This window comes from Phyllobates terribilis, unplaced genomic scaffold (genome assembly GCF_046119375.1).
Source record: "Phyllobates terribilis strain yellow unplaced genomic scaffold, ASM4611937v1 Scaffold_11__3_contigs__length_659146591, whole genome shotgun sequence".
Taxonomy (NCBI): Eukaryota; Metazoa; Chordata; class Amphibia; order Anura; family Dendrobatidae; genus Phyllobates; species Phyllobates terribilis.
The window spans coordinates 534,553,643-534,570,946 of record NW_027362771.1 but is presented as its reverse complement, the minus strand read 5'-3'; the positions used below and the strand labels follow the sequence as shown (position 1 = coordinate 534,570,946).

General features: G+C 42.4%; 1 protein-coding gene across 6 annotated transcripts in view; it reads right to left on the bottom strand.

Moving 5' to 3' along the window:
• LOC141166786 (uncharacterized) overlaps positions 1–17,304 on the bottom strand; it is a 72,023-nt gene that overhangs the window by 14,085 nt on the left and 40,634 nt on the right. For all 6 annotated transcript variants that reach the window (XM_073653814.1, XM_073653815.1, XM_073653813.1 and 3 more), the window contains 7 exons: positions 11,590–11,665; positions 5,992–6,373; positions 5,595–5,726; positions 4,580–4,660; positions 3,760–3,872; positions 3,598–3,656; positions 11–100 (listed from right to left, as the gene is read on the bottom strand). In XM_073653814.1, coding sequence (XP_073509915.1) covers positions 11–100; positions 3,598–3,656; positions 3,760–3,872; positions 4,580–4,660; positions 5,595–5,726; positions 5,992–6,373; positions 11,590–11,665 — 933 coding nt within the window. The remainder of the gene's footprint in view (positions 1–10; positions 101–3,597; positions 3,657–3,759; positions 3,873–4,579; positions 4,661–5,594; positions 5,727–5,991; positions 6,374–11,589; positions 11,666–17,304) is intronic.

Genomic DNA, 17,304 nt, shown 5'->3' with positions numbered 1-17,304 from the left:
AGTCCTTTACCTTCAGAAGCTCCCGAGGAAAACTGGTCCCATCGTTCATCCCATCAAGGTTATTAATGAAATCTTGTAATGTCATACTCTTCCCGATATTCTGCAGAAAGGAATGGTCAGAAATCAGAACATAGTGCCTGGTGTATCGTTATACTGTCCACCTAATGTGGATAAGGATGTGATGGTGGTCAACGTGGAGGGTCATATTGTGCAAAGATTGTCACATTTTTAAAGGGGTTTTCTGAGATTAAGATATTGATCCTTAGGATAAACCGTTAATATCAGATTGGTGGGTGTTTGACTGCAGGCACCCCTAGAGATCGGGTGATTAAAGAGGCCGTGGTGGTACCATGAGCGTCTTGCCTTCTTCCTTGTGTACCAGGCACAGCTCCGTACACTTTGAGGCTAATTGCAGCTCAGCACCATTGAAGTGAATGGAAGTGAACAGTAATGCCGAGCACCACCACAGCTTATTGTGCAGCCCTGCACCTTACAGACAAGGTGGCGGCACTCGCTGGAGAGCTGTGGCCCCTTCAATCAGCAGATCGTGGATGTGCAAGCAGTCACACTACCCAAAATCAAAAGACCAGCAATGTCAAATTCTCAGACAATCCAATACCAAAGTGTTAGGTCACATAAAGTCAACATGTTACTAAATTCTTTGCAGCCAGGTACGTTTTACTCTGAAATGCCGCGGCATCGCTGACTGCAATCGTACAGGTTCCCTTTAAGAAGGTAAAGATAAAACATACAGGATATATTTTCCCATGAGTTGAGATAAGATGCAATCATTGATTTGATCAGTGTACAGATTCCTGCTAGGGCGGCCATTCCCATATTAACCTCTGGTAAGCCACACGTTTTCTCCATTTTATGTAGTTTTTCTGCACAACTTATGACACCAATAACTGATGCCGACTGCTTTTGCACAGCCATAAAGTCGCCTGTGACTTTTTTTCAATAGAAGAATATTGGGTTGCATTATGGTCATCCTGCAATCTTTCTGCAACCCGTGTCACACACCATTGTGTCTTCTGAGCGCTCGGAGGGAAGCGATTACATACTTAAAAAGGACAAATTTCATTTTTATTCTGCACTTTGTTTGTACTCTAAAAGCTGGTACACACATAGTGCTTTGCAAAAATTTAAGGCAGGTGTGTAAAAAATGCTGCAAAATAAGAATGCCTTCAAGTACAGAAGTGTTAATCATTTATTTTTGTCATTTAAGAAAATGCTAAGTGAATACACAAAAGAGAAATCGAAATAAAATCAATATTTGGCGTGACCGCCCTTTCCCTTCAAAACAGTCTCAATTCTTCTAGCTACACTTATACAAAGTCAGGGAATTTGTACAATTATAGTCGGGTATAAAAGTAACCGATTACACCTAACCGGTGATAATTATTATCATTTTCACATGTAGGTTGTCATTAATTGAAACAAAAACAGCTGTGTAGGAGGCTTAAAACTGGGTGAAGAACAGCTGAACTCTGCTACAAAAAGTGAGGTTGTGGAAGACAGTTTCTCATGTCACAGGTCATACACCATGGTAAGACTGAGTAAAGCAACAAAACACAAGGTAGTTATACTGCATCAGCAAGGTCTCTTCCAAGGCAAACGGTTACCAAGATGTGCTGTGGATGCTCTTTTGAAGAAGCACCAAGAAATGGGCAACATTGAAGATTGTATATTCTTTGGTTGGCCAAGACAACTTAGTTGAGCAGGTGAAAGACACATCATGTTTACTTTCCTTCAAAATAAGAAGATATCCAGCAGTGCCATCTGCTCAGAACGGGCCAGAACCAGTGCGACCCAGCTACACCCATCTACTGTCTGGAGAAGTCAGGCCACAAGTGGTCTTTATGGAAGAATTGCAGCCAAAAATGCAAACCTTCCACATGAAAACAGGGCCAAGCAATTCACCTGTGCCCAAAATCATAGGACCTGGAGTGCAGAAAAATTGCAGCAGGTGCTCTGGACTGATGAGTATATGAAATATTTGGCTGTAACAGAAGGCAGTTTGTTGCTAAAGAGTTGCAGAGAGTCACAATAACGAGTGTCTGAAGAAACAGTGAAGCATGGTGGAGGCATGGCAAGTTTGGGGCTGAATTTCAGCCAATGAAGTTGAAGAATTGGTCAGGATTAATGTTGTCCTCAATGCTGAGATATACAGGCAGACATTTATCCATCATGTAATACCATCAGGGAGGCGTCTGATTGGTTCCAAATATATTCTGCAGCCAGACAACGACCTCAAACATACAATGTCATTAAGAACGATCTTCAGTGTAAAGAACTAGGAGTCCTGGAGGTAATGATCCGGCCCCACAGAGTCCTAATCTCAACATCATCCAGTCTGTCTGGGATTATATGAAGAGACAGAAGGATTTACACAAGTGGAAGATCTGTGGTTAGTTCTCCAAGATGTTTGAAACAACCTCTTTGCTGAATTTCTTCAACAGCTGTGAACAAGTACATGTACCTAGAAGAACTGAGGCTTTAGTTCTTTTGAAGATAAAGTGCAGTCACACCAAATATTGATCTGATTTCATTTTGCTTTTGTTCATTCACTTTGAATTTTGTTAATAAAAATAAATCATTAACGCTTCTATTCTTGAATGTGTATTCTTAGGCAGGTTAGGAAAAATTGCACAATACTGTAAATCCGGGGACCAGTCTTACCTTCCTCTTGTATAGAACAAAAACGTCAGAAGGGAACTCCTGACACGACTGGTCCCATAGTTTCTTAGATGTATAGGATCATCTCTTTTGCAGTAGGATGCCTTTCTTAGCAGAACCAGAGGGTTTCCAGGGCTTAGATATTGATGACCTTCACCTACCTGCAGCTTTTGTGGGGGCTGGATGTACACAATTTAGCGCACAGCCCCGTACATGGTGTTATTGGCATCTGAGCCACTACACTATGTACGGAGCCATTTCCCAGCTCTGTACACTGTGCACATCCAGCCACCAAGCAAGGTGTCAGACCTCCACCGATCTGATATTGGGGTAGGGCAAGTCCTAACCAACTTCTAGGACGCTACACATCTGCACATAGTGTATAATTCTGGCATCAGTTGTAACCGGCAGAAGGCAACTGGCCGGATATAACTACTGTTACATGTGAACAGACATCTGTCTGAGATGGTTTAGTGAATCCAGCATTGAGCAGGGGTTGGACCAGATGACCCTGGAGGTCCCTTCCAAATTTAACATTCTATGATTCTATGAATTCAGCCTACAAGCACATGAAAAATGGATCAATGTTGCATAGATACTTGGGGTGTACTTACATGATGCTGGGCATGCTGCCAAATCTAATAGTATAGACACCAAGATGGCATGGTGCACTACACGTATGTGTCACCTTACGGAAGCCTTATCCATGTGCACTTATACCACTGAGATTACACCCCCTCATGTATGATAGGTGGGTGAGTGGGTGGTCATCAGCATTTTGCACCTGTGATGTCTCCATCACATCGGTACTGGGCAGTGTGGCCTTTTTTTGTGTTTTCTGCATAGATAATTACGATTACAACCACAGAGATCTAATAGACAGGTGATACAGGCAGGTCAGTGTCACTCACAGGTTACCTGTCCGTGTAGGTCTGAATTGAGCAGCATGAGGGCACAGGTCATGGTATGAACAGCATCTGAAATACAATGACATTTGGTGAGCTGGGCTTCGGTCTGACCACAGATCACGAATGAACAGACCACGATATGATATATGATCCACACATCAGGATCACTCACCTGCGGATCGAAAATCCTTAGGGTTGCAGTTGTGGAAGCGTTTGGAGAAGTGGAAGAGGACCCGCTCTCGCTCCTGCGTTTCCCCAGTCAGTACCAGTTCTTGCAGCAGAGACCTAAAAAGTCGAAACTGGTGTGACCCTCATGTCTAAAGGGAGGGAATGTACAGAGATACACAACCTACAAATGTACTAATCATTGGTCCATGCAAAAAGCTTAACCAGTGGCTTCCTCTCCTACGCAGGATCCGAGACCATTCAGCGCATGTGCAAATACTTTCTGATAGCACAGCACGGTGGCTCAGTGGTTAGTACTGCAGCCTTGAAGCGATAGGGTCCTGGATTCAAATCCCACCAAGGACAACATCTGCAAGGAGTATGTATGTTCTCCCCGTGTTTGCGTGGGTTTCCTCCGGGGTCTCCCACACTCCAAAGACATACTGATAGGGAATTTAGATTGTGAGCCCCAATGGGGACAGTGCTGAAAATGAACGTAAAGTGCTGTGGAATGAATGGCGCTATAGAAGTAAAATAAATAAATAAATAAATAAAAGAGATGCAACAGGGAAACTGGACTCATGGAAAAATTATGCGACTGTCGCCTTCTTAAGAGCTACGGAAATGGCAACCTCGGGTTCAGCGTTTACACTCAGTGTCTATGGGAGGCAGGAAGGCTCAGCGTGCGGGTGAAGAATGAGTGGATCTATTGTTTTCTATGACCGTATGTATAAATCTATGGCACCATCCAAACCTCCTTAACAGTAAAATCAAAAAACTAAATATCAAAATTTTTCATTGCAAAATGAAATAAAATCGTGTCTCACCTGAGAGCCACATCCAGGCTTTTCCCTGTGAAGTCGAAAAGTGCAAGGTATTCCTCAGCCACCAGGGCGCTGAAGTCATTGCTGAACAGAAATAAGACAATTTTCTTATTGTACGTGTTATTACACCTTGCTCACTTATGTCTCCTTCTCTACGTCACTACACACAGGCCTAGGGGGAGATAATCCACCTAATGAAAGCCTCCGACAGTCACTTTATGAGAAGGAGGCACATGGGATTATTACCACTTCTCTCCCGCCTGTAGTGTAATTAGTGCTTTATGTATAAGCGCCATAACAGACCAGGTCCTTATCCTCCCCAGGACCAGTAGCGGGTCTCGTCTGCTGCTCCGGTCTCAGTGTTTTGGCTGCAGCGGTGATGTCAAGTCGACACCTCACATCACTGCTGCAGCCAATCATTAAACTCATTGGCTCTGCTGATGTAAACAGCACGAGCTGCCGAGCTCGGTGATTGGCTGCAGTGCTGATGCGCGTTGACCATGTGACATCACCACTGCACACTGCAGCCAAAACTCTTGGCACCGGAGCAGTGCTGGGGAGCCGAGGACAGAGAGTATTAAAGGTGCTCATACATGTGATGAGAATTAATAATGGCATAACTGTGGCTACCAGTTACATTACTGAAGTGACTAGTCCTGATCATAGGAAGTGTTCATCTGGCACAACAGAAATGGGATCTGTATTTTTGCTCTACAACTCATTACAAAGAGCTTAGAGCACATAGATAGGACTGTCATGCTTGGGGTCCTCTGCTACCAGTCACAATGGAGCGCTGCTGTCTCGCTGGGGAGGTCCTTGCTCGTCCGACCATATAAGAACCATTTATGGTGTTTGCTGCACAAAGAGTACGTTCTCCTGCCAAAACCACTAAGGACTCATAAGCAGCTTCCCCAAAACCAGCTCTAAATAGGGACAATATATACAGGAAGGGTTTGTCTGACATGATAAGAATTGCCTGAATTGTAGTCTATGGATGCGTTGTGAGACTTTCTCTTACTTTTTCTGCAGGTAGGGAGCGACCTGAGATTTTTCAAAACCGTCCAGCTGGAATAATTTCAATGCTAAGCATCGGGCGGCCTCCACATCCTGAGTCCTGGCTATGGCCTCCACATACGTCACATCCTCGGAGCTGCAAACCAAAAGAAAAAAACAAGTTAGTGTTTACATGTAGGTATGTAGAGATTTTCTAATGTTTTACCTGGATTTCATACATGGATTAATTGTCCATGTCGAGTCAAGTCTACGGGAGATAAGCTGCTTCCAGGTACAATGGCTTGAAGACACATGCATCGATGGTGCATGTTCATGGGGGGTTATGAAGAATAGCCATTTGCCAACTTATGAAGTTGTATGAGCAACCTTTAGTTTCGCCATCACTTCCATTGTGAACTTACCCAGAAGTCTCCAGATCTGTGGACACATCATCAGATAATTCGATCACAATTTCTGGAATATCTAGCAGAGGTTTACAATCCATTTCTTGTGTTTCACCCTGAGATGGAAATCTACTGCCCACATGTTCCTTGCCTTGGCAGCCCTGGCATAGCAGATGAGCGCCCTCTTTCTCATGGTCCTCTATTAGCATGTCTCCATCATGCAAGAGCACAAGTTCTTCTCTGGTCTCTTCGGATGGAGGAAGAAGCGTATGGTCCATAGATGAAGGAGAAGGTGGATTCTTCTGCTCAAAATTATCATCCTCTATTAACAATTTGGTCCAGAAACCCGTATCGGAGAACAGCAATCCCTCGTCTTCTACACCCGTCTCGTGGTTGGAAGCTACGATAAGATTAAGGGGGAGTTAGCCATTCCTGGTACGGACGTGTATTAGCCAGTAATACTGATAGAAATCAATGAACAGTTAATCATAAAAGGGAAAAATTAAAGTTTTTTTAAAACCAGCAACATTTTATTAAAAATTCTCTATGTTCTCAAGAGTGGAGGGATTTTTAATTTTTTAGCTTACTGCTCATTACCAAGGTTACCGGCCACTTCTGCAGTCTATCAGCAAAGGTCGGCTTCCTAAGCTAGGAGCACAAGGTTAGTTATAGAGTGCCATGGCTAGTTTAATTATCCATGCGCTCCTCTGATGGTGCAGGGGCAAAGCTTCCTCTGCACCATCAAAGGAGCGGTCAATTATTCAGGAGCACACCACCACCACTGCAAGCAGGAAGCCACAAGGCCGGGGAGCAGTGCGCTCCTGAAAAAATAGATGTTGACACAATCCCCTTAAGGGAAGAATTGTATCTTCAGCTACGTTGATGGAGAGACACAGAAGATCCCCGTCTTACGTCTAACATCCAATACATTGACAGAAGTCAATGGCAGAGCTAATTCGGGTCTGCTAGGAAACAGCAGTTTTCTTAGGCTAGGTAGACATTGGCATCAGGGCTGTGGAGTTGGAGTTGGTGTCCATTTTGGTGGAGTCGGAATCGGAGTCGGAGTCGGTATAAAATGGACCGACTCAGACTCCTAAAATAATAAATTAGGTACAGTAGTTCAATGCAGTTTGTGGGGAATATTTTTTCATAAGAATTTGGGAAAGTTATGAAATGTCCTATAAATGTCTGTCCTATTTCTGAACTAAGGCTCTAGACTTTTAGCTGAGATGAATCTGTGCTACAGTAAATTTATCACTTAAACATGAGCCATGTATGAGGGAGTAGGAGTCGGTGTCATGGAAATTGAGGGGTCAGAGGTTTGGTTACTGACTCCACAGCCTGATTGGCATTGCTCTGCAGCGCTATTCATCTGGCAAAAGAGAAGACAGATGCGGTAATAAACCACTTCTGTCTTCTCACCAGTGTCCCCGGCTGGCTGTGATTGCCGTGGACCGGACATGCTCCTGATAAGTTTGCAGGAGCTTTAATCCCGAGCCATAAACTTACAATGACACAGGGAGCAAGGGCTGCACATTTACAGATCTCGCTCAATCAGGTTAAAAGAGCAAAAAACATTAAAAAAAATTAAAAAAAAGGGTTCACAAACTTCCAGCCTAAAAAGGACCCCCCCCCCCAGCGAAAATGATGCATTTAGTTTACAACCATAGTTCCTAAAAGTGTTGACCAATTCCTAGTGTTACAAATGTCCCTTGACCATACAATCGTGGCCAAAAGTTTTGACACAAATTTTGGATGTCACAAAGTTTGCCACTTCTGTGTTTTTAGATCTTTTCGTCTTCTATGGTTACAATTATCAACATTTCATAAGTTTTTACACTTTTATGGACAAATACATCAAGTTTATGCAAAGACTCAATAATAACAGCATTAAACCTTTATTTTTTCCAGACTTCTGCACTTCACCATCGCAGTTGGATATTGGCTTCTGGGCCAAATCCTGACTGATGGCCCATTTTTGTCTAATCGGTACCTGGAGTTTATCACAATGTCTGTGGTTTTGTTTGTCCTCCTGCTTTTTGAGGATTGACCATAGATTACCCATGGGAATGAGATCTGGGGAGTTTCCTGGTCATGGAGCCAAAATTTCCAGCATGATGGAGAACATGTCACAAGGCAAAAGAGATAACTAAGTGGCCGGTAATCAAAACAGTGACATTTTAGGTCCATGGCCAGGAAACTTCCCAGATCTCAATCCCATTGAGAACCTGTGGTCAATCCTCAAAAGGCGTGAGGACCGCACTGTGTTCATTTACAGGGGTTGTCTGATCATATGATATTGAAGACCTATCCATCAATATCTGATTGGTGGGGTTCTGACCCCCAGCATCCCCACCGATCAGTTGTTATTACATCTTGTGGCAGCCGAATACTACAAAGCATGACTCTGCTCCATTTGTAGAAGGCGAGGCCGGGTTGTTTTTCTAAAATAGACAACCCCTTTAAGCATGTTACATGCCAAGGATGCAGCACCCTGGCCTTCGATAAGTGAAGTAGGACTCTCAGTTACCATAATGCTCTCACTTTTTAGCATCACCACAAGCAGAGGCTAAGGGGTCAATAACATGTGCAAGAATTCCCACTAAACTACACTTAAAGGGAAGCCATGATCAGAAAATAAAAGTCTAATTTAATCTATAGGCTATGTAAAATGTTTTTTTTTTTAAATTATTTTTGTCAATGTTTTATCTTGCATTTTTCACACTGGCCACTTGAGCTTTTTTTTTTTATACCCATTCTTCCTATCTTAGGAAACATAACATGTACATTAGCCACAATGAACAGATCCCGCCTCTATTGAAGCATCTATTGAATGTGTGCAAAGGTCACTGTGCAGGGAGAGGGAGGAGGTCAGCTGTGCCATCACCTATTGTGATTGGCGTGCTTATACAGGTGTTATCGGTCATCATTGTAATCCTGCCTCTGATGATAAGGAAACTGCTGTAAACTCTTCCAAAAAAGATAGCAAGTATAGAAATCTAAAAAATCCCAGTGTGAAAATTGCAAGATTACTAATTGTTTTTTTTTTTAAATAAAGTTAATGAAAAGAAAAAAAAATTATGCTAAATAAAAAAAATACATGTAACAAAAAAAAAAATGATTTAAAAACAATAAGAGTAGAGAAGAGAAGAGTAGACAGTTTATTAAATATCCACTCCCTTTGTCCTCCCAGGAGATAAGCAGTCACAGCATCCATGTGTATAAGGGGTTACGGAAAGATTGCTCTCTGATCAACAAGTCACTAGTTATCTGATGTGTCTGAGCTCCTTTAACAAAAGTGACAGTGGACAGAAACCTCAGACCCTACCTACAGGAAGTGGACATTAGTCAGGTCATATATTGGTATTGATGGAAAAAAATCCCCTGTGATTGCCAGACATCTCCTGCAATTTTGGTAAATTACTGGTGTCCTAATTACACGAGGACACGGCTAATGTAAATGACACACACATTACAGATTCCTGTGAGATATATACCGTAACGAGCCCATACACATCGTCTTCTCATGAATGTGCAGACATTTACTGTGGTATTTCTACAGCAGGTTGTAAACTATGGATTTACAGGGGTGGAGCACGCCCTACACCACAACGCGCGCTGGGTAATGACTGCGGTATTTATTCTATTACTTGGGGAAGCGTGGATCACATATAACATTTCTCATATAACACCACATCTGTATGAAATGTCACGGCTAATGATAGGAATTATGCACTTAAAAGGGAAACTCCGCAGTGAGCAACAATGTACACAAAAAAAAAGCAAAAAAAAAAAAAAAACACCATCCACCATGTGACTGTTGAGTAAGCCTTCAGTCACATGGGAATCCATAGAATTTTAGGAAATTAATTTTACAGAATACAGCTCACTAATTTTACACTATATGTTGTCTTCATGGGGGATGGTGAATTAATAATGAACCATTATGTGCGGGAGGGTCACATATGCAATAAGTGTGCTATATGGGTGGTCACAGAAGTTGCGATAATGGTCCAACATACATCGCAAGTCAAGAAAAATGACAAATGAAGAAACGGGAATCATCTATTGTTTCCATTATTACTCATCAATAAAATAGGGAATAACTTACTTATCAATGGGGTCTGACTACTACGACCCATACTGATCCTACAAAAGGGACTCTCCTCTTCTGAATGGTGTAGAGAAGAAAGAGCAGGAATACCTCTGCTCCATTAATGGGCTATGCGACTGCCAAACATAGCCACGCTGACATCTGCTTTCTCCAGGAGTCTCATTAAAAACGAATGAGGCAGCGGTGTTCATGTACCATCTTGGCTCCATTTATTCTTGGAATCACTGGAGGATCCACTGGTCGGACCCCATTGATCAGTAAATTATCCCTTATTCTGTGGTTAAGGGATTACTTACAATCTCAGCACAACCCCTTTAAATTAAAGTGTTCAGTAACAAAAATGTATTCTACTATTCTCATGTACTTCAAGTACTTTTATGGAGCCTTTCCCTTCAACTACTAAGTTATAGCCACTGTTCCTACAAGCTTGCTGCTCACAATATGAAAGGAAATTGTGCCGATGCTGCTGTAATCACAGGACTGTGTTAAACTACCACGTTCCACTTACAGACACAAGAAAGCACTGCACCTCCAGTGAAACACAAATACATACTCAAGTATAAGAAGCATCTTGGAGCCTTTCCTTTCAAATCTCAGACGCTTGTGTTACAGACTTTTGCTTCCCAATATATTGACAAGACATCATTGTCTGCAAGTCATGGTCTATTTAGTTATAAGCACTGTTCCTACAAGCTTGTTACTCACAATATGAATGTGTGCCGATGCTGCTGTAATCACAGGACTGTATTAAACTACCATTAAGGAGAAACCATTTAGTGACAAACACACAGAAAGCACCTTTTGTTTGGTAAAATATTTAGCTATAACTTTATTAGGGGAAATAAGTAAACGTCTGCAGAAATTTGTGTCGTCTTCTACTCTGTAAAATATTAATGTGAATAGAGAGTGCAGGCTGCGAGCTAAGGTTCAGTCAGTAGTTTATGAGGAGGTATGGGGAGGAGGTCCAAGTGCATGTCTGTGCCGAAAGACTACAGCATGATATACAGTGGCATACTCTGACAATAGGGTCCCATAATAAAAAAAAATAAAATAAATGGTACCGAATAGTATACATTTTAAGGTGTAAGGTCTAAAAAATTTGTTTTTAGATTTCACGTGAATTGACTTTGACTAAAATCAGCAACACATGACCAATACATCCTAAAATTTTGCTTAAAAATTTATCTCCTACACAAGCAGATGTAGCATTGCTAGCAGATCTATCAAGATTCATTATAAAGGTGCCATGTTCTCGGGGCTCGGGTTTCTACATCCGGTAGAGAAGAAGACGAGCCACAGACTGTAATCTGTTCCGGTGGTCTTCCTTCATCTCTCCTTAGTGAAGCCAGAAGAGCAGACTGATCTGAAGACCACCACAGTCCGTAGGACTCGCGGCACATGGACACCCCACCAATACTATTAATTACGAAGAAGGAGTCTGGTAATCATAAGCTAATGTCGGCATGTATGTATGATTAAGAGGAAAGGAAATTCACACTTACAAGTTTCCGGCATGGTCGCTGCAGAGGTGAATGCCGTCATAATGTTCTCCGCTTCTTCTCTGTAGCTTAGGACATCCTGAAAGGTACAGACCATTAGAAAAGGACTGCTGCTATGTGCCGTGCCGAGAAGTCCTCGCCGAGCAGAGATGACGCCAAGATGCCAGTGTCACTCACAGCGAGGGCTGTACACACCCGTGGTTTCTGCCGAAACGGATGTCAGTACAGAGACCGCCACAATGAAAGCAGAGACATGTGACTTTCTCTTCTGTGTAACTACTGCTGGTCCCAGCAGAGGAAGAGAAAACCCGATAAAGCATTGCATCACGTAGGCCACCACTAAATCTGTACCACAAATGGGGAAAGACAACACGAAAATTCACAGATGTGTAGAGAAAAAAAGTTTTTGGATTTCCTGTCTTGGAAAGAAAACCGGTGGACGTCATTATAAGTCACCAGGATCAATCACAATTTTTATGAATCTGTTCGAAAACATCCACCGTAGATTTCACGCCTCTGTTACGCACAAAATCCAGGACGCCCGATCAACGCCTTAGTAAATACAGCACATCAAATTGTGGCTGTATGCATAAAGGTGGTCTGAAAAAAGTCCAGCGTCGCCGGTCACTTATTTTCTCTGACCCTCTCGAAACCAAAAGTCCCAGCACAATGTTAAAGAGAATCTGTCAGTAAGATCAACCCCTGCCAAATCACATATACAGTGGTGTGAAAAGGGGTTTGCCCCCTTTCTGATTTCTTATTCTTTTCCATGTTTTCACACTTAAATGTTTCAGATCACAAAACAAATTTAAATATTATACAAAAGATAACACAAGTAAAAGCAAAATGCAGTTTTTAAATGAAGGTCTTTATTATTAAGGGAAAAAGAAATCCAAACCTACAGGGCCCTGTGTGAAAAAGTGATTGCCCCCTAAACCTAATAACTGGTTGAGCCGCCCTTAGCAGCAACAACTGCAATCAAGCGTTTGTGATAACTGGCAATGAGTCTTTTACAGCGCTCTGGAGGAATTTTGGCCACTCATCTTTGCAAACTTGTTGTAATTCAGCCACATTGTAGGGTTTCTGAGCATGAGCCGCATCTCAATCAGATTAAGGTCAGGACTTTGACTAGGCCACTCCAAAGTCTTAATTTTGTTTTTCTTAAATCATTCAGAGGTGGACTTGCTGGTTTGTTTTGGATCATTGTCCTGCAGCATAACCCAAGTGAGCTTCAGCTTGAGGTCACGAACAGATGGCCGGATATTCTCCTTTAGGATGTTTTGGTAGACAGCAGAATTCATGGTTCCATTTACCACAGCAAGTATTCCAGGTCCTGAAGCAGCAAAACAGCCCCAGACCACCACACTACCACCACCATATTTTACTGTTGGTATGATGCTCCTTTTCTGAAATGCTGGGTTACTTCTACGCCAGATGTGTCGGGACATATACCTTCTAAAAAGTTCAACTTTTGTCTCGTCAGTCCACAGAGTATTCTCCCAAAAGTCTTGGCGATCATCAAGATGTTTTCTGGCAAAACTGAGACGAGCCTTTATGTTCTTTTTGCTCAGCAGTGGTTTTCGTCTTGGAACTCTGCCATGCATGCTATTTTTGCCCAGTCTCTTTGTTATGGTGGAGTCAGGAACACTAACCTTAACTGAGGCAAGTAAGGCCTGCAGTTCTTTGGATGTTGTTGTGGAGTCTTTTGTGACCTCTTGGATGAGTCGTTGCTGCGCTCTTGGGGTAATTTTGGTCGGCCAGCCACTCCTGGGGGAAGGTTCATCAATATTCCATATTTTCGTCATTTGAGGCTAAAGGCTGGTTTGCTGGAGTCCTAAAGCTTTAGAAATGGCTTTATTGCCTTTTCCAGGATGATAGATCTCAATTACTTTGTTTCTCATTTGTTCCTGAATTTATTTGGATCGCAGCATGATGTCTAGCTTTTGAGAATCTTTTGGTCTACTTCACTTTGTCAGGCAGGTGCTATTTAAGTGATTTCTTGATTTAGAACAGATGTGGCAGTAATCAGGCCTGTCTGTGGCTAGGGAAATTGAACTCAGCTTCCCAAAGATGTGATAAACCAAGTTAATTTATGTTTTAAGGAAGGGGGGGCAATCACTTTTTCACACAGGGTCCTGTAGGTTTGGATTTCTTTTTCCCTTAATAATAAAGACCTTCATGTAAAAATTGCATTTTGTGTTTACTTGTGTTATCTTTGTCTAATATTTAAATTTGTTTTCTGATCTGAAACATTTAAGTGTGACAAACATGCAAAAGAGTAAGAAATAGGAAGGGGACAACACTTTTACACCACTGTATGGGCACACAGGTTTTGGATTTCAACACCTTTATATCTCCTATCTGTTACTGCATTTCTGAAAACTCAAGTGTTTTAATGCAAATGAGGTGTTAAGTGCTCTGTGCATAACAGAGTACTTTGTGAGCCTCTGCCGCCCCACACTGTTTCCCTATCCAGAACCAGCTTTTTTAGCTTGATTGATAGCTCAGTGTCTGATTTCCTTCCCTGGAACCTGATGTTACACAGACAGTGATCTATCAATTAGGCTAAAGTCCCTGGTGCTGGGTGTGGAAACAAACTCAGGAGGCAGAAGCTCAGGATGTGCTATCATGCCCAGAGCACTTAACTCCTCATTTGCATATGATTGAAAACACTGATTTCTTTGGAGTACAGCAACAGATAGAAGATAAAAAGGTGTTGATGGATTTACATTTCATAGAGCTGCATGCCCATATATATGGTTAGGGGGTAATATTGATCTTACTGACAGATTTCCTTTAAAGATGTTTTGCAGGTGATAAAAAATAATTTTTAAAAGACCAGATAAAAATGGCAAAAGAAGTAGTGCTCAAATGCATCCACATGCGTCAGTTCTGCGCTTACCCGATCCCACTCTGGACAAACTGGAAAAGACCATTCCAGTGACCTGTCTCACGGCGATTTGCTAAGTTGCGATTTCCTGTGTGTTTCAGACCAGCGGAGACCAGAAATGAGACTTGTGGGGCATGGGTGCAGGTGAGGAGCTCTTTCTCCATTATTTTAAACCCGGCCTTGAAAGATTAGTTAATTGCCTGCAAAACCAAACAATCAACCACCTGCAAATAAACCCCTATCTCGCTGCGTCACCGTGATCTGTTTTTACAGGGATTCAAGTAATCCATCAAAAAAAGATATTTACACTTAGTTTTTTTAAACTCGTAGTTTATAACAAAACCCAAAGTTTAACGCCATAGACAAATTTCATTTTTGCACCTTTTTTTCCCCTCCCTTTCTTCCTAAAGGGACAACTTTTTGGGTTTCGTTTTTACGGTACTCATTGTGCCTTAAATAATCTGGCAAAGTGATCCTCCAGGTTAGTACGATTACAGCAACATCAAACTACTATTTTTGGTCATTTTAGAGACCTAGCAAAATTCTGAACTTTGTAAAAAAAATAAAAAACATTTGGTTTGTATCATCATTTTAGGAGACCCTTAACTTTTAATTCTATTGTCGCTGAAGCTGTAGGAGGGCTTTTTTGGGGGATGTAGAGCTGTGGTTTCTAGTGGCACCATTTAGGGAGCCATATTATGTTATGATTGCTTTTTATTGCATTTTTTTTATAAGAGGTGCAGCAACTAAAAACAGCAATTTTGGCATTTTGGATTTTTTGGTTTTACGGACTATACCTTATGGGTTAAATAATGGAATCAGACTTCTCTGAAACACTCCAGGGATCATAGCCGGAGACTGGACTAGTATGGCTGGAGGTGACAGACAGGTCTATTCCATAGCAAGAGATCTGTCAATCACCTAGGGCGGCGCTGGGAAGAGCAGGAGACTAAACTGGCCCGATGCTGCCCTCGGATCTTCCAACTATATTTTATGTGAAATACTGGAGTTATAGAGAAAAATATATCTGGATGCCATTGTACTGAAGGGGCCGATGGGTGTTGAAAGTGACTGTTCCCCGTTCCAAACTTTTTAAAAGCCGCTATTACAATTGACAGCAGCATCTTAGAGGTTAAACTGTTGTGTTTGGGACCAGATCAGATTCTGGCAATTAATCTTGAGCGCCAGCTGTATAACAAAGCTGAGACCTGCGCCGGAGGGAACGAGCTCACACCATATACTAATAATGGCAGTCTTCTACCATAAATGTAAGTCCTATGTCACCTAAAGGTGAATACTGACAGTGGGCACAGTACAAGCTGAATACACAAAATGTAGAAATGCAGTCAGTCACAGATATGATAGAAAAGTGAGCTCTTGTCGTGGGTGTGTCAAAGAAGTCGCCCTGCAGTTGGTTGCAGGAGATCTCTACGTTTGGCATTACAGACATCTTCTTAGAGGCTGGCTGTCTCTAGGACCCAGCGGCTACCTCCCTCTGGATAATTAGCTCCCTGGCCTGGGTGTATAAATACATGATGTGTCTGAGAGGGAGGTGCAGGCGGTATTCATTACTACTTGTGAGGCTTTAGCAAGAGCAGTACTTCGTCCTCTCTGGAGCTTGAGGCCGTGTGCGCATTTGTCTGGAGTCGTCTAAAGCTAAGTAATCCCCCCCCCCCCCGTTTGTCTACCCTTGTTGTCTATAGAGTTTAGTGGAGATCGACTAGTGCTCATCTCCTCCCATTCCTATCCTAAGCCATACGCCAGGGTAAGTCAGGGCGAGGCACAAGTTCAGCGACTGGTGAAGAGCCAATATAGGGACGGTAGTTGAGACAGGATGACACTAGACCAGACTAGGAGGTCTCCCGTTCCCCCTTTCCCTAGAGTCTGGGCTCCCTTTCCCTTTGTGTTGCACTAAGTCTTTCCCACACCTGGCGTGACAGCTCTGCATTAACAACTTTACAGGCTAAGGCCTGGTTCACATATTTGGACTTGATTCTGGCTTCTCCCCGCCTGGCTCACCTTCATTTATAGATCTTTTTGGATAGGGAGAAGTCAGAGAAGAGTTGGGGTATGTACACATATTGAGTATTTGCAGCAGATTTTTCTGCAGCAAAAAGCACAGTGTTAGCAAGAAAACCGATGCGTAAAATATAGTCATGGTGGAAAGTGTTGGCACCCTTGAAATAGCTAAAGAAAACGAAGTATTTCTCCCAGAAAATTAATGCAATTACACGTTTTGATACACACATTGTAACAAAACCATTGACAAAGTACTGGAGGGGAGATATGTTTCACTGAGGATATTCGCTTCAGTGAGTTGAAACAAAGAAGTTTTCTCCAGCAAGCTATGTGTCTCGGGGTTAACTGGCCATTTTTAATGGGCTAGGATTTTATATGAACATCTGTAGAGCGGGTGGGAGGCTGTTCACCATATCTCCACCTCCGTGTCCAGCTGAGTGAGCCGTTCTACCACAACATGTTTATTTCCTTTGTGTGTAGTGCATCTCCAGAGATCTTGATGTTCCTCTGTCCATGGTGCACAACATTATCAAGAAGTTTACAACTCGTTGCACTGCAGCTAATGTCCATGGATGTGGATGACAGAATTGATGAAAGGTTGCAACACAGGACAGACTTAATGATCGATAAGCAGCCCCAAACAAGTTGTAAAAAAATTCAAGATATCCTGCATGCTAATGGTGCATTAGTGTCAGCGTGAACTATCATCAACATTTGACTGAAATGAAACTCTATGGCAGGAGACCCAGGAGGATCCACTGCTGACGCAGAGACAAAAAAAAAGGCTACACTGCAGTTTGCCAAAATGT